At 36.7% G+C, this 22,823-nt stretch overlaps 1 protein-coding gene across 3 annotated transcripts in view; it reads left to right on the top strand.

The window, feature by feature from the left end:
* The window catches only part of CERKL (ceramide kinase like), a 123,336-nt gene that overhangs the window by 43,356 nt on the left and 57,157 nt on the right, over positions 1 to 22,823 (top strand). For 2 of the 3 annotated variants that reach the window (XM_049887572.1, XM_049887571.1), the window contains exon 2: positions 13,167 to 13,406. The exons of the other annotated variant lie outside the window; for it this stretch is intronic. In XM_049887572.1, coding sequence (XP_049743529.1) covers positions 13,167 to 13,406 — 240 coding nt within the window. The remainder of the gene's footprint in view (positions 1 to 13,166; positions 13,407 to 22,823) is intronic. 3 annotated transcript variants of the gene reach the window in all.

Raw genomic sequence — 22,823 nt, 5'->3', positions numbered from 1 at the left:
TTCCTGTTAAGTATTGTAATCTCTATTTGTCTGCCTTTACTGTCATGCTCAGAGAAGGCTTTTCCGATTTACGGTTATATACATTTCTTTAATCTAGAAATATTTCCTGGTGTACATATTTTTTTTTCTTCCTTTTTAAACATTAACCAGTTTTAGATCACCATTTACTGATTATTTCCCAGTGAGTTTAGGTGTTGCCATTATCATTTTAGTGAATTTTTTAATATATGTAGGAGTTTTTTCTGGTCCATTCATTTATCTATTCCTAGATGTTTTAACTATTATAGCTTTACAAAATATTATTACATCTGAAGGACATGTACTCTCCTTCATAGTATACTCTTTTTTGGTTAATGTAGTATATTTATTATTCCAAGGAAATTTGAAAATCATTTGATCAGGTTTCTTGCCCCTTACATCAAAGAAAAATTGAAGTTTGACTGAAGTTGCATTATATAAATAGTTATTACTAATGAGAATACTGGTGTAGAAACCATGTAATTTTTGAAACTTTGTATTTCTTTGTTTATTAAGTTCTTTGTCTCTCAGTAAATTTTAACTGGTGCCTTACCTCACTACAAGTCCAGCCTCATTTTGCTATGTTTATTCCTATGTACAATATTTTATTGTTGCTAACTGGTATGGGATCTTCTTTATCTCCACTGTGCTTTCTTCCTGGGTATCGACATACTTGTGACTAACTTCCTTGTTGTTATCTGCCATCGAGTCGGCCCTGACTCATGGTGACCCCATGTGTGGCAGAGTAGAACTGTGTTCCACAGGGTTTTCAATGGTGGATTTTTCAGAAGTAGATCACCTCTGAATGGACTCGAACCACCGACATTTTGGTTGGCAGCCTATCACTTAACCATTTGAGACACCCAGGGAGGTACTCTTAATAGTTTAAAGATTTTAAGATGGATTTTGCAAATATATGTCATCTATAAATGATAATAGTTTTGGTTCTCTCTCTCCCCCTCCTGCCACCAATTCTTGTCTTTTATTTCATTTTCCTTACATATGTTACATATGTTATTGGGAATAGTAAAGATGATACTAGGTATTTGTGCTCCGTATCTGGAAATTCTTCTGATTTTCACTATAAGTTTGATGCTGGCACTGCTGGTTTGGTGGCATTAAATTCCCAATTTTCTGAGAGGTTTAAAATTGGAATAGTTATTGGATTATTTACAACCAAAGTAAAGCATACACAGTAAAATAAATAAATAAATAAAATAACACTATATTACAGAAGTTCAGATGAAAAGTGAAGTTTATTTCACCCCTTGCATTTCTTTCTCTCCCTTATAGGTGTCCACTCATTCATATTCTCTCTCTTTTAGAGCTCCTATTAGTTGTTTGGCTACATAAAAAAATAAAATTTATATGTGACATACGGTCATAACCAATATTAATAAAGTAGCTAAGAAGAAATTATTTACACTATATCAAATAAAGGACTAATTTCAAAAATATTTGAAGGACTCCTCCAAATTAGTAAGAAATAGACAAGCCACAAAACAGAATGAGGGAAAACCATGCTTAGAGGCAAATTTTAGAAGAAATATAAATGAAAATTAAATAAATGAAAAAAATGTTCAATTTTACTAATTGTCTGACTGACTTTGGGGGAAAATACCTACAAATATGACCAAGGCTACCACATCCTTTAAGGTAGGTAAATGATACAACTTACCTGTACATGTTCAGCTATATGAAGCAGAGTCCCCGCAGTACCCCTGTGTGGGAGGCAAACTTCCTTAAACCTCACAGAGCACAATTTACCATACAGTTCATTACATACCATAGAGCGACAATTTGTCAGGACTTTTGAGGAGCCTGTTTCCTTCGTTTTTTTTTTTTTTGTAATTTTTATTTTGGTAAAAACATGGATGACAAAACATTTGCCAATGTATAATTCAGTGACATTAATTACATTCTTCATGTTGGCAACCATCATTGCTATCCTTTTCCGAATTATTCTACCAGTATTCTTCTATTCTTGAGGGTATTCTTCTATTCTTGAGGGTAGGGGAAAGGTGTAAGGTCTCCCTGGCCCCTCCGAAGTGTTCTAGAGGCTTTGGCATAGGCCTACCTGCTCAACAGGTAGAAATAACTGGTAATCAGCTCGCCAGGTGCAAGTATATTCCTGAAGATTTGCTGTGAAAGAGTTTGGTTTCCCTTTTATATCACATGATACCATTCAGCTTTTAGTTTCCAATACAATCTTCCCTAGGAACCAGAGCTTCTTGCGGAACCCACATGACCTTGAAACTGTATGCTGTTATAAGAAAAAAAGATGATTTTCAAAGATATCTGGAGGTTGTAACAAAGGGGCCAGATTGGAGGAACTCTCAGTGGTTAGTCTGTGACAATTTTGAGTATTAAAATGGAAATAAAAATTATACTTAATTGGGATGTTGAGTGTGTAAAGGGACATAACTTCAGGATATTGTCAAAGGGAATAAACTAAAATATGCTAAACAGCATTTTTAAAATGGGGTTTAAGGACATTTTCAGGGGGTCAATAAAGCCAAAACTGCTTTCATAATATTACTAAGATGTTATTTGCTGTTTTCATTCTCATTCTCTCTCAAGAATACAGTGGAATTTTCCAGTGATGTCTTGACATCACTGCCCATATAGCTACTGGAAGTGCATACTTTGTACTCGTGTCTTAAAAAGGTTTTAATTTCTAATACAGCAAATATCAGCATATGTAACCTACATAAACAAGAGTTATTTAGGGCTCTCAATTTTTAAGTGTAGAGGGGTTCTGAGACCAAAAGTTTGAGCAAAGTCAATCTTAGGTGTATGTTAACTGATTTGTATTTACAGAAGAGGAGTGGAATGAATCATTGAGTTCAATAAAGAATGTGGACTATTTTGGCCTGTTAATGTTATAATACTTTCATTCTATTGATTAGTTTAAGTGGTGGCTATATTAATAGTGATAACTTTTTTTTTTTAAGACGTAAGAAATGTTTTCAATACACAAAAAAAGGAAAGCTTGTTGAATTGATACCCTGAGGGTGTTCATTCTTAGATTACAGATTCCTAGAATCCTGAGCCTTCTAGGAAGTTATTACACTGAAAAAATGAGTTTAGGTTCACCTTATCACGGCACCAAAAACATTAAGAAAAGAACTTTTTTTTAAGTATATGCACTTTGTGAGCAATCAGGCTACAGAGGTTATAGTTTGCAGAATGATTGGGAGAAGCCATAGACTTCCTGAGATTGCACAGAAAGAGCTCCTAAAGGATTTGAAAGTCTTCACTCCAAGCTGAAGATATCACTGTCCATGTTTAAAGGCTGAGGAAGCTGAGAGAGGGCCTCAGCTTTTTTAACTGTTGTATAATTATATTCTAGGTGTCATTTCTGTATCTGTTTCTATGGACAAATATTTTTTTGCTGTGTCACATTTTTCTGCTTTGCTTGCCTGATGAATTTTGATTGGCTGAGAAACATTGTGGATTTTTAGCATGTTACTTTACTGGATTTTTTTTTGTATTGCTATAATTATTCTTGAGCTTTGTTCTGGGATTCAGTTAAGTTACTTGAAAACAGTTTTATTCTTTGGAGACTTGCTTTTGAGCTTTAGAGGTGAAATCAGAAATTCAAGCGAGATTCAGAGGAAAATGCAGAATGAAGGACATCATTACAGATGTCAGATCAATCTTGGCTGAAAGCAGAGAATGCCAAAAGATGTTTTCCTATGTTTTATTGACTACGCAAAGACATTCGATTGTGTGAATCATAACAAATTATGGACACCATTGCGAAGAATGGGAATTCCAGAACACTTAATTGCGCTCGTGAGGAACCTGTACATAAACCAAGAGGCATCCATTTGAATAGAACAAGGGAATACTACATGGTTTAAAATCAGGAAAGGTATGCATCAGGGTTGTATCCTTTCACCATACTTATTCAATCTGTATGCTGAACAAATAATCTGAGAACCTGGACTATATGAAGAAGAGCACAGTGTCAGAATTGGAGGAAGGCTCATTAATAGCCTGCAATATGCACATGGCACAGCCTTACTCGCTGAAAGTGAAGAGGTCTTGAAGTACTTATTGATGAAAATCAAAGACTACAGCCTTCAATATAGATTATACTTCAACATAAACAAAACAAAATTCTCACAACTGGATCAATAAGAAACATCATGATAAATGGAGAAAATATTGAAGCTGTCAAAGATTTTTTATTTGGATCCATTGATCAATGCCTATGGGAGCAGCAGTCAAGAAATCAAATGATGTACTGCTTTGGGCAAATCTGCTGCGAAAGAACTCTTAAAAGTGATAACAAGCAAGGATGTCACTTTGAGGACTAAGATATGCCTGACTCAAGCCATGGAGTTTTCAATCCCCTCATATGCAAGCAAAAGCTGGACAATGAATAAGGAAGAATGAAGAATAATTGATGCATTTGAATTATGGTGTTGACAAAGAATATTAAATATTCCATGGGCTACAAGAAGAATGAACAAATCTGTCTTGGAAGAAGTACAGCCAGAATCCTCCTTAGAAGTGAGAATGGCGAGACTCGGTCTTATGTACTTTGGCCATGTAAAAAAAAAATTTTTTTCTTTTTTATCAGCAGGGACTAGTCCCTGGAGCAGGACACTAAACCCAAGAAACCAAACCCGCTGCCATTGAGTTGATTCTGACTTATAGCACCATGCTTGGTAAAGTAGAGGGTCAATGAAAAACAGGAAGACTGTCAATGAAACAGACTGACACAGTGACAGCAACAGTGGGCTCAAACATAGTAATGATTATGAGGATGGTGCAAGACTGGGCGCTGTTTTCTTCTGTTGTACATAGGGTCTATGCTATGAGTCGGAACCGATCTTGATGGCACCTAATAACAATAATGAGTGGAATCAGAGCAGCATTTATTTAGTTCGCTACTGAAATGATGCCCTTCTGAGTACTCTCTAATGTTCCATGGATTTCAGTGTTTTTCTACTCTAAATGATGGGAACACAAGCCGTTTTTGGTCCTGTGTAATCTCTGAGTATTTTTCTCCCCTAGTTCTTTTAGGTGGTTCTTTTCCAGGTAATCCCTTGCAGTCTCCAGTCTTCTCTCTGTGCAGTTCTCTCTCCTCTCCACTAATTTGCCCTATGAATGCTAAGCATCTTGGCCTTCCTTGACTCCCAGCTTCTCCTCAACTCAGGGAGACTACCAGGCTCAGCCAAGCTCGCCTATCTGTACTGTGGCCTGGAAACCTTCTCCGGGCAGTTGACTGGGGCATTCATAAGGCCTATCTTTTGTGTTTTCCCAAAGGGATCACTCTCCCTGTGCTTCTTGTTGTTACTATGTGCCGTAGGTTAAGCACTCAACTATGAACAGAAAGGTTGGCGATTCGAACCAACTCAGAGGTGCCTGGCAATCTGCTTCCAAAATAGCATAGCCTTGAAAATGTGTGGAGCACTTCTACTCTGTACCTATGCAGTTGTCATGAGTCCTGTGCTAAGTGATGGTCAATGTCTGAAAACTGATGTTTCATCTTTTTTTTTTTTTTTAGTTTCAGATGGAAGGTAAATAAGATCTCTGTTAACCCATGCTGGCTGGAGCAGAAGGTTTGAACTCCTTTTTTTAAAGTATAAAATATTTCTTTCAGGGTCAGTTGAAATGGTTCTTTACCACAGGAATTATTTTTTGACCTGTGGTTAAAGATAAGCAATAAAATTTCAATAATATTAAAAAGAAAAGGTCTATTGTGGTAGGATTCAGGTAGATCCTTCTTTCTAGGAAGGCAGAAATTCATATTTCCTGATCACAGAAATCTCATTTCTGTTTCTTTTTGTACGTGTATTACTTTACTTGGAATGCACATTTCCTTTTCTTTACATGTTCTCTTCAACAACTTATCATAAACTCACTTCTGTTAGTGAACTCTATAATTACTTTATTTCTCTATACTGTCACCATTAGTGCCAATGTAGCCTCTTACATGATCCTAATTTATTTTTACGGAGATGCTGCTTTGTTTTTGTTCTTGGAATTTTTCATACATTGAATATCTTCAGATTCTGAATGTTCTCAGCCATGTGTAGCAGGAGCTTGCTTCCATTTATTCTATTTTTTCCTAGTTCTTGGGAAAATAGATCCAATTTTTATTTTCTTCCTTCTCCATCTCATACAGGGACTGACATAAAGGACAACTGGTAAAGTTACAAATGATATAAGATTTTTTTTGGAAAGAGCAGGAGTGGCAATATTAATCTCAGATAAAATATACTTTAAAAGAAAATCTACCATAAAAGACAAAAAAGGGCATTATATAATGATTAAAGGGACAATCCATCATGAAGATATAACCCTAATAAATATCTATGCACCCAATGACAGGGCTCCAAGATACATAAAACAAACTCTAACAACACTAAAAAAAGAAAACTGACAGTTCCACAATAATAGTAGGAGACTTCAACACACCACTCTTGGTAAAGGACAGAATATCTAGAAAGAAACTCAACAAAGATATAAAAGATCTAATGGCTACAGTCAGCCACTTGACCTCATAGACATATATATAACACTTTACCCAACAGCTGCAAAGTAAACATTCTTTAACAATGCACATGGAGCATTCTCCAGAACAGACCACATCTTAGGCCACAAAGCAAAGTTAACAAAATCCAAAACACTGAAATAATACAAAGCATCTTCTCTGATCACTGTGCCATCAAAGTAGAAATTAACAGGAAGAGCAAGGAAAAAAATGAATTACAGAGAAACTAGTAACAACCTGCTTAGAAACCACTGGGTAATAGAAGCAATCAAAGATGGAATCAAAAAATTACTAGAATCAAACAAGGATGAAAACATCATGCCAAAACGTTTGGGCACAACAAAGGCAGTGCTCAGAAGTAAATTTATAGAAATAGACGTACACATCAAAAAAGAAGGGGGGGGGGACAAAACCAAAACATTAGCTACACAACTCAAACAAATAGAAAGAGAACAGCAAAAGTAGCCTATAGCCACCAGAAGATAGGAAATAATAGAGATCAGAGCAGAAGTAAATGAAATAGAGAATACAAAAACAATAGAAAGAATCAACAAAACCAAAAGTTGGTTCTCTGAAAAGATCAACAAAATCGACAAACCATCGTCCAAACTGACAAAAGAAAAACACAAGAGGATGCAAATAACCCAAATAATAAATGAAATGGGGGACATTATAACAGACCCAATTGAAATAAAAAGAACCATAACAGAGTATTATGAATAACTATAGCCTGGCAAACCTAGAGGAAATGGACAAATTTCTAGAAACACACTACCTACCCAAACTAACACAAAATGATGTTGAAAATCTGAACAAACCTGTAACAAGAGATAGAAAGGTAATTTTAAAAGTCCCCCCCCCCAAAAAAAAAGCCTGTGCCCAGATGGCTTCACTGGAAAATTCTACCAAACATCCAGAGAAGAGCTTACATCAATATTATTCAAACTGTTTTAGAACATAGAAAAGGAAGGGATACTTCTGAATTCATTCTATAAAGTCAGCACAACCCTGATACCAAACCAGGCAAAGACACCACAAAAAAGAAAATCACAGGCCAATACCTCTCATGAATATAGATATAAAAATTCTCAATAAACTTCTAGCAAATAGAATTCAGCATCGTATCAAAAAAAGTAACCATGACCAATGGGATTCATACCAGGTATGCAAGGATGGTTCAACATTAGAAAATCAATCAACATAAATAAAGAAAAGAATCATATGATCATCTCAATAGACACAGAAAAGGCATTTGACAGAGTCCAACACCCATTGCTGATAAAAACTCTCAATAAAATAAGCATAGAAGGGAAACTCCTCGCCATAATAAAGGGCATGTATACAAAACCAAAAGCCAATGTAATTAAAAAAAAAAAAATTTATTGTGCTTTAAGTGAAAGTTTACAAATCAAGTCAGTCTCTCATACAAAAATTTATATACGCCTTGTCAGGCTTGGAAACTCTATGGGGCTGTTCTACTCTGTCCTGTAGGGTTGCTATGAGTCGGAATCGACTCGATGGCACTGGGTTTGGGTTTGCTATATACTGTGTATCTTAATTGCTCTCCCCCTAATGAGACAATACATTCCTTCCCTCCACTCTCTCTATTCATGTCCATTTGGCCAGTTTCTGATCCTTTCTGCCCTCTTATGTCCCCTCCAGACAGGAGATGCCAACATAGTCCCATGCGTCTACTTGATCCCAGAAGCTCATTCTTCACCAGTATCGTTTTCTATCCCATTGTCCAGTCCAACCCCTTCCTGGAGAGTTGGCTTTGGGGATGGTTCCTGTCTTGGGCTGACAGAAGGTCTGGGGACCATGACCACTGGGGTCCTTCTAGTCTCAGACCATTACATATGGTCTTTTTATGAGAATTTGGGGTCAGCATCCCACTGCTCTCCTGCTCCCTCAGGAGTTCTATGTTGTGTTCCCTGTCAAGGTAGTCATCGGTTGTAGCCAGGCACCATCTAGTTCTTCTGGTCTCAGGCTGATATAGTCTCTGATTTATGTGGCCCTTTCTGTCTCTTGGGCTCATAATTACCTTGTCTCTTTGGTGTTCTTCATTCTCCTTTGATTCAGGTAGGTTGAGACCAATCGATGCATCTTAGATGGCCACTTGCTAGCGTTTAAGACCCCAGATCCCACTCTCCAAAGTGGGATGCAGAATGTTTTCTTAATAGATTTTATTATGCTAATTAACTTAGATGTCCCCTGAAACTATGCTCCCCAAACCTCTGCCCCTGCTACGCTGGCCTTTGAAGCATTCAGTTTATTCAGGAAACTTCTTTACTTGTGGTTTAGTCCAGTTGTGCTGACCTCTCCTGTATTGTGTGAGCCAACAAAATTCTTAATAGAGAAAGACTGAAAGCATTCCCCCTGAGAACAGGAACAAGACAAGGATACCCTTTATCACCACTCCTATTTAACACTGTGCTGTAAGTCCTAGCTAGAGCAATAAGGCAAGAAAAAGAAATAAAGGGAATCCAAATTGGTAATGAAGAAGTTAAAGTGTCCCTATTTGCAGATGATATGATACTATTCCATGATACTATACATAGAGAACTCAAAAGACTCCTTGAGAAAACTACTGTGACTAATAGAAAGATTCAGCAGAGTAGCATGATACAAGATAAACATACAAAAATCAGTTGAATTCCTATACACCAATAAAGAGAATGATGAAATCAGGAAAACAATACCATTTATAATATCCCCTAAAAAAATAAAATACTTGGGGATAAATCTAACCAGGGATGTAAAGGACATATACAAAGAAAACTACACTACTGCAAGAAACCAAAATAGATCTACATAAATGGAAAAACATTCCATGTTCATGGATAGGAAGACTCAACATTGTGAAAATGTCAATTCTGCCTGAAGCAGTCTACAAATACAGTGTACTCCCAATCCAAACACCAACGGCATTCTTTGAAGAGATGGAAAAACTAATCATTAACTTTATACGGAAAGGGAAGAGGCCTGGGATAAGTAAAGCACTATTGAAGAAGAAGAATATAGTAGGACTCACACTACCCGACCTTGGAACCTACTATACAGCTAAGGTAGTCAAAACAGCATGGTACTGGTACAACAACAGATACATTGACCAATGGAACAGAATTAAGAACACAGATGTAAATCCATCCACCTACAGTCACCTGATCTTTAATATTTATATAATGCCCTTTTTTATCTTTTATGGGGAAAAGACAGTCTTTTTAACAAATGGTATTGGCAAAACTGGATGTCCATCTGCAAAAAAAAAAAAAAAAAAAATGAAACAGGACCCATACCTCACAGTATACACAAAAACTAATTCAAAGTGGATCAAAGACCTAAATATAAACCCCAAAACTATACAGGTCATAGAAGAAAAGATAGGCTCAGTGCTAGAGGGCCTAATACATGGCATTAAGAGGATACAATCATAACTAACAACACAAACTCCAGAAGATAAACTAGAAAACTGGTATCTTCTAAAAGTTAATACTTATGCTCATCAAAAGACTTCACCAAAAGAGCAAAAAGAGAACCTACAGACTGGGAAAAAGAACTTTGGCTATGACAAATCCAACAAAGGTCTAATCTCTAAAATCTGCAGGAAAATCCAACACTTCTACAACAAAAAGTCAAATAATCCAATTAAAAAATGGGCAAAGGATCGATAAAGAACAGTGACGAATCTGTGAAACATTTTATAACATGGAGGAACCTGGAAGGCATTATGCTGAGTGAAATTCGTCAGTTGCAAAAGGGCAAATAGTGTATAAGACCACTATTATAAGATCTTGAGAAATAGTTTAAACTGAGAAGAACACATTCTTTTGTGGTTACGAGAGGGGGGAGGGAGGGAGGGTGGGAGAGGGTTATTTACTGATTAGATAGTAGATAAGAACTACTTTAGGTGAAGGGAAGGACAACACTCAATACAGAGGAGGTCAACACAACTGGACTAAACCAAAAGCAGTTTCCCCGAATAAAATGAATGCTTCGAAGGTCAGCAAAGCAAGGGCAGGGGTTTGGGGACTATGGCGTTGGGGGCATCTAAGCCAATTGGCATAATAAGATCTATTAAGAAAACGTTCTGCATCCCACTTTGAACTGTGGTGTCTGGGGTCTTAAATGCTGGCAAGCAGCCATCTAAGATGCATCAATGAGTCTCAACTCACCTGGATCAAAGGAGAATGAAGAACACCAAGCTCACAAGGTAATTATGAGCCCAAGAGACAGAAAGGACTACATGAACTAGAGACTACATCATCCTGAGACCAGAAGAACTAGATGGTGCCTGGCCACAACCGATGACTGCCCTGACAAGGTACACAACAGAGAACCCCTGAGGGAGCAGGAGAACAGTGGAATGCAGACCCCAAATTCTCATAAAAAGACCAGACTTAATGGTCTGACTAAGACTAGAAGGACTCCAGCGTTCAGGGTCCTCAAACCTTCTGTTGGCCCAGGACAGGAACCATTCCCAAAGCCAGCTCATCAGACATGGATCGGACTGGACAATGAGTTGAAGAGAGATGCTGATGAGGAGTGAGCTACTTGCACCAGGTGGACACTTGAGACTCTATTGGCATCTCCCAGCTGGAGGGGAGATGGGAGGGTAGAGGGGGTTAGAAACTGACAAAATGGTCATGAAAGGAGAGACTTGAAGGAGGGAGCGGGCTGACTCATTAGGGGGAGAGTAAATGGAAGTATGTAGTAAGGTGTCTATAAGTTTATATGTGAGAGACAGATTTGATTTGTAAACTTTCACTGAAACTTTCACTTAGAGCACAATAAACATAATTTTTTTAAAAAAAAGGGCAAAGGAAATGAACAGACACTTCACCAAAGAAGACCTTCAGACGACTAACAGACACATGAAGAAATGCTCACGATCACTAGCCATTAAAAATTAGAGAAGTGGAAATAGAAACGACAATTAAATACTATCTCACCCTGGCATTACTAGCACGAATTAAAAAAACAGAAAATAACAAGTGTTGGAGAGGCTGTGGGGGAGATTGGAACTCATATGCTCTGCTGGTGGGAATGCAAAATGGTACAACCATTTTGGAAAACGATATGGTGCATGCTTTGAAAGCTAGAAATAGAAATACAATATAATCCAGCGATCCCATTCCTAGGAATATATCTTAAAGAAATAAGAGCCATTACACGAATACACATATGCACACTGGTGTTCATTGCAGCATTATTCAGAGTAGGAAAAAGATGGAAACAACCTAGATGCCGATCAACAGATGAATAGATAAACAAATTGTGGTATATGCACACAGTAGAGTATTACGCAATGCCAAAGAACAGCGATGAATCTGTGAAGCATCTCATAACATGGATGAATCTGGAGGGCATTATGCTGAGTGAAATACATCAATCACAAAAGGACAAATATTCTATGAGACCACTACTGTAAATACTCATGAAAAGGTTTACATAGAAAAAGAAACAATCCTTGATGGTTACGAGGGAAGGGAGGGGTGGGGATGGAAAAACACTGAATGGACAATTAAAAAAAACCAAACCCAGTGCCGTTGAGTCGATTCTTTCTCATAGCGACCCTATAAGACAGAATAGAACTGCTCCATAGAGTTTCCAAGGAGCGCCTGACAGATTAGAACTGCCGACCTTTTGGTTAGCAGCCATAGCATTAACCACTACGCCACCAGGGTTTCCAAATACACTATAGATAAGTGATAACTTTGATGAAGGGCAAGACAGTACACAATACTGGGGAAGCTAACACAACTTGTACAAGGCAAGGTCATGGTCGCTCCATAGATACATCCAAACTGCCTAGGGGACCAAATTGCTGGGCTGAGGGCTGTGGAGACCATGATTTTGGGGGAATATCTAGCTCAATTGGCATAACATAGTTTATAAAGAATATGTTCTACATTCTACTTTGGTGAGTAGCATCTGGGGACTTAAAAGCATGTGGGTGGCCATCTAGGTTACTCCACTGGTCTCACCCTTTCAGGAGCAAGGAATAATGAAGAAAACTAAAGACACAAGGGAAAGATTAGTCCAAAGGACTAATGGACCACAACTACCACAGCCTCCACCAGACTGAGTCCAGTACAACTAGATGGTGCCTGGCTACCCCTGACTGTTCTGACAGGGATCATAATTGAGGGTCCCAGACAGAGCTGGAGGAAAATGTAGAACAAAATTCTAAATCACAAAAAAAGACCACACTTACTGGCCTGACAAAGACTGGAGAAACTTTGAGATTATGGCTCCTGAACACCCTTTTAGCTCGGTAATGAAGTCACTGCTGAGGTTCACCCTTCAGTCAAAGATTAGACAGGCCCATAAAACAAAATGAGACTAAAGGGGCACACCAGCCCAGCGGCAAGGACTAGAAGGCAGGAAAGGACAGAAAAGCTGGTAATAGGAAACCCAAGGTCGAAAAGAGAGAGTGTTAACATGTCGTGGGGTTGTTAAGCAATGTCACAAAACAATAAGTGTACTAGCTGTTTAAAGAGAAGCTAATTTGTTCTGTAAACCTTCATCTAAAGTACAATAATTAGAAAAAAATTTTTTTGGGGAGAGGTTTCACTGGTATTTATACATTTAAGATATGATACAATGGTTTTGATTGTAAAATTTAATTTCTTTTTAGGTGATCCCAAGCTTGATTTGCTACATAAAGAAGAATTTATTGAGCTAAAAGACATATTCTCTGTGAAACTGAAACGGCGTTGTTCTTCTAAACACCAAAGTGGTACTTTATTAGGAATCACCCTCTTCATATGTTTGAAAAAGGAACAAAATAAATTGAAGGATTCTACAATTGATCTTATTAATTTAAGCGAAGACCACTGTGACTTATGGTTTAGACAGTTCAAAAACATTTTGGCAGGTAAGTATTACATTGATGTAGTACTTCATGTAGGTTATTACTCTAAACATGGTGTCCTATTTACTAGTACAAGCAACCCTTGAATGACTACTTTCATGAAGGAGCTTACACAATTTGAAATAACACAAATCTTAAGTAATTGCATTCACTTAAGAGTTGTTTTTTGAAGCCTACTTAATTTTCTATTAATTTCTCTCTTGAGCTTATATTAGAATTTATTTTTCTTCCACCCACACATTGATGATGAGTGTGTATATGAACTGATCAGTCTGAGAATTAACCATTTTCTGAAGATAGTCTTTAAGAGACCATGATTTATACTCTGCCAATTGAGAGTTGTCTAACTCAGGTTAGATTTTTCTAAAGGTTAACATCCGAAGAAAAGAGAACAAACACATTTACTAGAATATATCTCCTAATGAATTCAATGCATCTGAAATTTCTAGATGGTATTTACATTTTACATACTAAATAAAATGCCTAGATATAAATACAACGTGTTTTAGATTCCCAATACTTATCAAGTTACAATAAAGTTAAACTGAGTTTTAGGATTGATTTCAGTCTCATAGGTTTGTCAATCATCTTGCTTTTCTTTTTGCTCATTTCTTCATGTTTGTCAGATCAGGGTAGAGGTAGCTGGTATAGCTTAGGGTAAGATGGGCATCAGACAAAAAGCAGGCATATGGTGATATTAGAAAGTTCAGGTTCAGCACCATTGATCAAGAAGACCATGAGGACCCAGACTACTAAAAAACAGCAAGGTGACCAGGGTGTGCCCATAGAAGATGAGCAGATGTTACACCGCATTAAAACTGAGAGGCTTTCTAATGAACTGGCCCCATGCTTCCTTGTTAGCCTCTTTAAGACTTTCAAGGAGAGTCGAGTCTTTCAGGAGGGCAGGAACTCACAGAGACCATAGCTTAGCTCTTCTTCCTGAAAACATGGAGAATATTTTTATTTAACTAAAAACATTCCCATTTAACGGTGGGACTTTTATCATGTCATTATGTTAAATTCATTTCAAAAGAGAGGAAAAAAATTAAGAATTAATGATTTTAGTTGAATTCTTTTCTTAGCATGACTGGGTACATGTGAGACTTACACATTGTATAAAATAAGAATGTGTCATTTGATTAGGCACAGTAAAACTCTTCATTGCGTTGAAGGTCTGAGGAAATCTTTTCCCATGGGACTTGTAAAGGGCTTACTGAGTGATGGAAGATACAACTTCCTCAATAATATGTCTCCCATAAAATCAATAGCAAGTAAGCAGAAAACATAGCTCAATTTAGTAAAAGCAATTTTATAGGAGCAGAGGGACTACTCAGAGGAACTTGTCAAAAAAAAAAAAAATAGGTTCAAGTATTTATTCAGCACAATGAATGATGTTCTGGTTTGACCTAGGACTAAAAAAAGCTAAAAGCTGGGCAAATTACAGAGGTGAATAAACTACATATTTTATGCTATCATCCTCTGGGAATATTTTTTTTTTTGGTGATTATTTACTGGTTTCCAGAATTGAAAAACATTCCTCACTCAAAGAATTTGTGTATGAAGCCGACTTGTCTAAAGTTTAAGGAGTGATGCATTCAAGTTTGTCCTAAAAATACCAGGGTTTTAACGGTTCTTTCCAGTTTGTTTATGGCTAAGGAAGTGACACCAGAACAGCGTCGAATATTTACGATTTGGGTGAACAGAACCATAACCAGAATGGGAAAAATTATGGGTTGAAGCCCTGCTAGAAACTTAATCTCTCTTAGAAACAGGGGCAGCATATGAGTTGCATAGCAACCAAATCTTTTGTCCTCAGGATTTTGTGCAGAGTCTGAAACAGTGCCCCGCTCGAAGATGGCAGCTGACCTTGTAGCTTTGAATGTTGCCCTCCTCAGTTCTGGCAATAATTCATTCTCATGCATCAGGCTCCTGAAAGGGCTCACTATGCTTCTTACAAGTCTCCCATTCCAGGACTTTGACCTGTAATTTTTCCCATTCCGGTTATGGTTCCAGATCACCGGATTTAAAAAAATTTAGACAGTTGGGTCTGTTCCGGTTTTATTTTGCTGACCATGATTGAACCAGTTTAAACTGGCTTGAAGCCCTGAAAAATACAAATGACTTATAATTGAATATTAGAATCCCTGTTCTAACTTCAATGATACTGGTTTTAACTGGGTTTGCTGGCAAAAGCAGTAAAAAAATTTTTTGCTGTGATTTATTTTCAATTTCGCCTTTATGCAGAATATGGGATTTTTCCTGCCAAGCATATACATCTCCCCCTCTTTTTTTCTTGTTAAGAAAAGCATGAAGAAAATATTAAAAGTCTCAGGCGATTAGTCTTTTAGTCTAATTAGTCTAGCAGTTATAATTTTGATATTGTTTGGATACCAAGGGCTACTTTTAAATATGCACGTTTTTATTTTGAACCAGACAAATGAGTAAGTTGTGACTAATTCTTAAGAAAAGAGCAGATTAGCATTGCTATAATGGGAAGAAGGTATTTCTCAAATATTTGAGATTTTAAGACTAATTGCCAAAGGGGTGAATTCATAAAAGTCGGTTTGTAGGTATAAAAAAAAAACTTAGAGCTATTTTTATTTGAAAATGAGTTAAGTCCTTCCACATTCCAATTTTCTTAGCACAGTTGAGCAGTTTTTTTCCTCCCCTCCCCCAAATTCTTAGGAATGGAAATGTCACAAAATACTCCACCAACTTTCAGGCAATATAGGTTAATTCATCCAACAGACATGTTGTATCAGACACTGTGCTCAGTGCTGGAGATACAACAATGAATGTCGTGTAATTCCTACTCAAAACACTCTTGCTGTGAGAGACAGACAAGAAAACTCATTTTATTACAAATGTGTGAGAGGCAACAATGAAGATATGAACCAACCGATAGGGAGTAGAAATCATTGATTTAGAAATTGAAATCTTTAAAAAATGTAAATATGTAGTCATTGTGGTAAAAGAATTTAACATGGTCTTTTTACCTTTTTATACTGGTGATACGAAGAAAAATCTCCACAGCCTTTAAATATAGCGTGTGTGTATGCTAGCTATGTTAAAGTGATGTTTTTATTTAACTAGGGTGTGATCCAGTTTCTGCATATTTGGGTTTCTCAGAAAAGGTGAATTTCAAGCTCCTCTGGATGCCAAACTAATTTTTTCTCTAGAAACTCTAAACTGTGCTCTAAAGCGTAGGCTTTCTGACAGGCACCCCAGGCAGGAGGAGCAAGCAAAGTACCCCTCAGGTGATAGTCAAGGCCACTTGGAACTGAAGGATGTGTGACACAAGTTTAGGTAGTTGACCTCCAGTGGAGGACTTGGCAGAAGGTTGTGGAAGCAAAAAATAAATAAAGAAAACTCTAATGCCTTATGCCTAAGTAACTTGGAGAATGGTAATGTTATAAACGGATATAGTGAAATCAAGACACTGGTTTATGTGAAGGAGAGATGTTCTGTTCTAGACATGTTTAGGATATATTATACAGCCCAGTTGGAGATGTTTAGCGCTCTGGCACTTTTGAGAGAAATACATAAAGAGGAGAAGGAGAGTTGATATGATGGAAAAAAACCCATGGTTGTGGAATCTGACTCCTAGTGACCTTTTAGGACAGAGTGGAATTTACCTTTGGATTTCCAAGGCTGTAATCTTTATGGAAGCAGACTGGTACATTTTATCCCACAGAGTAGCTGGTGGGTTTGAACTGCTGACCTCCTGGTTAGCAGCCGAGCACTTTAAACTCTGTGTCACCAGGGCTTCTTGGTATGAGGGAAGGAGATGAAAATTTGGAAGTAGTATGAAATTTCAAAAATATAGAACTAAATACAGAATCTTGGGATATAGTGCATATATTTAAATAGGACAAGAAGACAGAACCAAAGAAAGAAAATAGAAGACATGGTGAAAAGAACCCTTATCGTATAGAACTATTAAATTTTATTGTTATATTTAAACTTTGCTAAGTTATTTGTGATGTTTCGTAGTTACCCAGAGACAATTAACAAAGGTATTTTTTGCACATACTTGGTTACTTCTGATGTCATATTTTTGTTTCATTTCTAAACGCTAATTTGATAAAGTAAAAAAAAGGTAGACAACTATAAATAAGCCAGATTTATTTAATACATTTTATCCTTATAATGCAGCATGTTTTTATCTTCTATTTCAACTGCCTCAGTCAGTTTCAACTATGAAAAATAAAGAAAATGGAAAAAATTACTTAAATACCTGCTTTTTTTCTTAAGGAGAGTTAATTTTCCCTAGTTTGCCACTAGATATCAAATCTGTGTCCCATGGGATAATAGGATTGGTCTGCACAAAATGTCCTCCTTGGTAGTAAAAACTAGGGCTTCCTAAACCATTCAATTTGTTTAGCACTTGTGTCATCTTGTTTTTTAAAAAAAATCATACTGAAATACATCTTTTTTGTTTTTGTTTTGTTCAAGCTATATCATCGATTGTTTTAACATGAACTAGGCAGAATTTTTCTTAGCAGAAGAACAGAATGAAATGAAGCTTTCATTGGCTATGCTGCCAAATAATGTACTTATAAGGAAAAATAAACTGGAAATCAATATCATCATGATTATTTTTTAAATGATTAGTTGTTACACGTCAAAAGGATGAAAGCTTCAGATGTTTGATAGTGCAGTATTTCAGCTGGCAAAACTTGTCTCCTTGGGGCAAATTATTTTCTGCAAGGAAGTTATGCCTGAAACATGGGTAGTTTCTCTGACGAAGCACTGATAAGGTGATTTAAGACTTTTATGACCAGTGGAGTTGGAGATAAAAATTATTCATGTCACTTTGGAATATTTTTAGCTATAAAATATAGTAAGATCATATGGAAAATGAACATGCATTAATTACCTCATGGACATGTTAATATTAAAGTCCAATTACATGTGGAGTACTGTGTCCAGCAAAGATCCTGTGATGTCAGTCTTCTGTAGTGGTTTCAAACTGGACTCTGTGGGGGTGTCACCACCCATCCCCCAGGTCCTGCTTCACTGGGTGGGCTCTCCACCTGCCAGTCACTCTTGAGCTAGTATAGCTCCTTCTTTATATATTTGTATTTAGCGATTCTGAGTAAGACTTTGTTTAAATAAAGTTTCCAAAATTAAAACATTCGAAAATCCCTCCTGATTTCATCATTCCTAAGGATGATAACCTATTAGCATATTATAATCTGTCACACCTTGTTTCTCACCTCCGGGCACTCAGAGATCTCATAGTATCTATTAGCCACCCAGAGAGACACTTGCCATCCGTGGCAACTGTACATTCTGAACTACCAGAGACTGTTCATGACATTTTATGCTTTTCAATAAAAGTTACTTATTGAATGTATAATTATTTCATTTCTATTTGTTTTATAAGATACTTCTTACAATAGATTTACAAATAAGAAAAATACATTTTATCAAACCAAGAATCAAAATTGAGCTAAAAAACAAGTTTGTTTCAAAGTTAAGTCTTTTTTCTCTATCTCTTGAGCACTCCATTGCTTTCTGAGCAGGACATTCAGAGGAAAATTGTGAAATTAACCAACTTTAAATTCTGAAGAACTAGTTAACCCTGTTAAACTTTTCAAAGAATATCACTATATTAAAGAAGACCTTTTAAACCACATTTCCAATTTTATCAAATTTATATCTGAAAATATAAATGTAAGAAACATAGTTACCATGTGAAATTTGCTTTATAAAGGAATAAGAAAAATTCCTATATATCTTGAGACTAGAGGGTACCAGTTTGACATTTTAAGCCATTTCCATTCTAGCAATTAGCAGTGTGAAAAATTCAGCATGAATAAGAACCTTCAGACACAACAAACTATAGCATTAGACCTAAGGGCTTTGAATAATAGCATGAACAGAGAATATGAAATAAGTGCATTTAAAATGATCAAACACGAGGAGAAACTGAAAGCATGAAAGAAGAGGATACTATCACAAAGAATAGTGGTTTTGCTATGAAGTATGTATATGTGAATTTCATTTATTAAAATTTTATCTTAGGACTTGCAGTTCTTGAGTCTGAGAATTCAGAAGTTCTGATTTGATAGGCATGGGTAGGACCCAGGCATGGGTGTCCTTTAGAAGCTTCTTTAGGGCTTCTAATGGGTTTCCAGGCCAAAAACCACAGTGACAAAGATTTGGACAACACAAGTTTAATTTAATGAGCTTATGTAGAACCTGACACTTGACACTTAACCAATGGTGCCTTTGCAGGGATTAATTATAGGTGGTCAAACATTCTATATTCTGGTTGTTATGTTAAATATTCTTAAAGGTTAACTAATACCCATTACTGAGGTTGTTATTATCCAAGAGGGTTACTGTGAGACTGGTTCAGAAGACCCTGGTCAAGGCTGACAGAGGCCAAGGCTAACGTGTCCCCTCACATTTCTTCTCTTGCTGGCGTCAGCTTGAAATCATAGCCATTACCCTTTCAGCTGCAGGCAAGCCAGAATTGCTCTGTAGACATTATTAACACTGTTCATACTTGAATGAGTGACATGAGGCAGTCTTCCCAAGGGCTTTTCTCTGGCCTCTGTAGCAGTTTTTATCCTAAGGGAGGAATATTTTTTTGCATGTAATTGATTATAATTATATTTAAAAACAATTAATTGGTATCTTACAGTAGAAAATTATATTCCTGCTTCAGTCATTGACAGAGTGTCTTGAGAATAGGGGTTAAGAGTAGTGCTCATTCTCACGTTATTTCTGATATATTTCAACTCCTATTGGAGTGAAGAAGCCCTTTTGACTATGTTGTGTAACTAAATTTCTTCTCTGGAAAAAATAATTTGGGTATGCTTTGTCAGATTTTATGAGATTATATTCAAAATGCTAAAGGAGAATTTCTCTTTGTTATTTCCAGTAAAAAGTTAAATTACGTTTTCATGCTATTAAATGAGTTAACATCTCTATTGATATACTGAGAAATCATTTTAAAATTTTAAATCCCAGTAACAAAGTTGTTGTTGCTAGGTGTGGTCCATTCGCTTCCCACTCATAACCACCCTATGTGCAACAGAACGAAAGTTGCCGGGTCCTGCACCCTCTTCACAATCGTTGCTATGTTTGAACCCATTGTTGCAGCCACCCTGTCAATCCATGTCATTGAGGGTCTTCCTCTTTTCCCTTACCCTTTATTTTACCAGGCATGATAAATATGACAGTCCAGGGACTGGTGTCTCCTGATAACATGTTCAAAATACATGAGACGTAGTCTTGCCATACTCGCTTCTAAGGAGCATACTGACTGTACTTCTTCCAAGACAGATTTGTTCCTTCTTCTGGCAGTCCATGGTATAGTCAATATTCTTCAACACTAATTCAAAGGCATCAATTCTTTTTCGGTTTTCCTTATTAATTTTCCAGCTTTCATATGCATATGGTGCGATTGAAAATACCATGGCTTAGGTCAGGCACACTTTAGCCCTCAGAATGACATCTTTGCTTTTTAACACTTTAAAGAGGTCTTTTGCAACAGATTTGCCTAACCCTTTCAAGACTCAATTATTTTCTCGTTTGAATTTTTTGTTGATACTGTGTGTTTTCACGTAGTAAGGGGGATAATAGTCCTTATTTTGTAAATTTTGTGAGGTTTGAGGAATTATAATAATGCATGACTTAGCACGTAGCAGAATTAATTACATATTTTAAATTATTATTATTAGTTTTCATCATCATCATCATCATCCCATAGTTTATACATAAAAAAAAACTAAGGCCTAAAATAGTTTTTAAGAAATTTTTATTCTGAGGCTAAACAGCTCATACGTGGTATATTATATTGACTGTATATTTTAGACTCTACCCTGACGAAAGGACTTCAATCACTCTGTCTTAGTAGGAAGTAGCTACATCATCTTGTTTGAAGATTATTCCCCTGTAGTGTTCTTTTCCCAACATTATGGTTCAGTAGTCTAGACTCTTGGAGCAGACAATATTTAGGATGAGTAGTAATATTTTAATACATTTGCACTGCTTAAAAAATTCCTCATCATAACTGCCACCATTGAGATTCCTTAAGTGTCTTGGGATGAATTGGGCATGAAATAAGAAAAAGGTAGCAGACATTTCTTTTTGTTAGCCTAAATGAATTTTAAAACACGTGTATATACAATGGTTTGAGACTGGTTACTAGCCTTTGTGTTTGTATAAAGATTCCTGAGCAGTCCCTGGAGAAGCACATCATGCTTGGCAAAGCAGAGGGTTAGCGAAAAAGAGGAAGACCTTCAAGGAGATGGACTGACACAGTGGCTGCAACAATGGGCTCAAACATAGCAACACTTGTGAGGATGGTACAGGACTGGGCAGGTTTTCATTCTATTGTACTTGGGGTCGCTATGGTTTGGAGCCGATTCAATGGCATCTCACAACAACAACAACAACAAGCAAAATACAAATGCTGTAAGCTATGGGAGAAGATTAGAAGTTGAATCAATCCTTAGATGAGAGTATAATGGATTGTCATTTAAAAACTTTTTCACTGGAAAGAAATGAGGTAAGAAGTCATAAAGCAGCACTCTCACAGTGTGAATTAGTAGGAAATGCATAATATTTCATATTAAGTGACAAATTATTATTAAGCCCCCTGGTATTCATTAAACTAGCACTAATGGTAATGAAATTGTATGGCATTTATGTAGATATTATAAGTAACTCCAGAAATTTTATTATAATCTTGTATGAGCATATTTGTTGCTATTTGAGGTAGGTAGTTGGATATTAGTAATGACTGAATGTTGTAGCATTGCAATAAACATTTGTCAAATTTTTTTCTCCTTGCTTTCTCATCAAAGAGAAAACATGTTTTTTTTTTTGTTTTAATTTTTGAAAAAAATACCTTAAGTGGAAAATTATGTATTTTGAAAAAGTGCATTTCCTGTTTCCAGTAGCTACACACCTTAGTTCTTTTTCCAGTGAATACATAGGAGAACGGCAAAGGTGAGGAATATTTGTGTGGTTGGGCTCCTGCTTCCCTCTCCAGCATCTAATGCCAGGCCGTGTTCTCTGGTAGGTACTTCAGCACCTTCAGAACAGGAACACGCTTTTCCTGCTGTCTAAAAGTATCCCTTGCCTCGTTTGTCCGGTGAAGTTGAGTTGGCAGTTCAGGCCAGCAAATCCCCAGCAAAGCTGTCTGAACCACAAAACAAAATCAGGCACTTCCTCTTTTAAGTTTTCATAGCACTTTCCATACCTCTGATAGACCACATTATCACTTATATTCTAGTATATTTTTATGTAAATAATGTGTGCCTCCTACGTTTGTTAGCTGCTCTCTCCTCCCATGAGGTATTTTTTAAGTGTGCTATGCTAATTTTTTTACAGCAACATATAAAAAAATTAGCATAGTGGCAATTATGAAAATACCTTGCGGAAGAGGGAGCGGTTGGC

Source organism: Elephas maximus, chromosome 6 (genome assembly GCF_024166365.1).
Source record: "Elephas maximus indicus isolate mEleMax1 chromosome 6, mEleMax1 primary haplotype, whole genome shotgun sequence".
NCBI lineage: Eukaryota > Metazoa > Chordata > Mammalia > Proboscidea > Elephantidae > Elephas > Elephas maximus.
The sequence above is the reverse complement of the archived record's forward strand: the minus strand, read 5'-3'. Positions and strand labels throughout refer to the sequence as shown.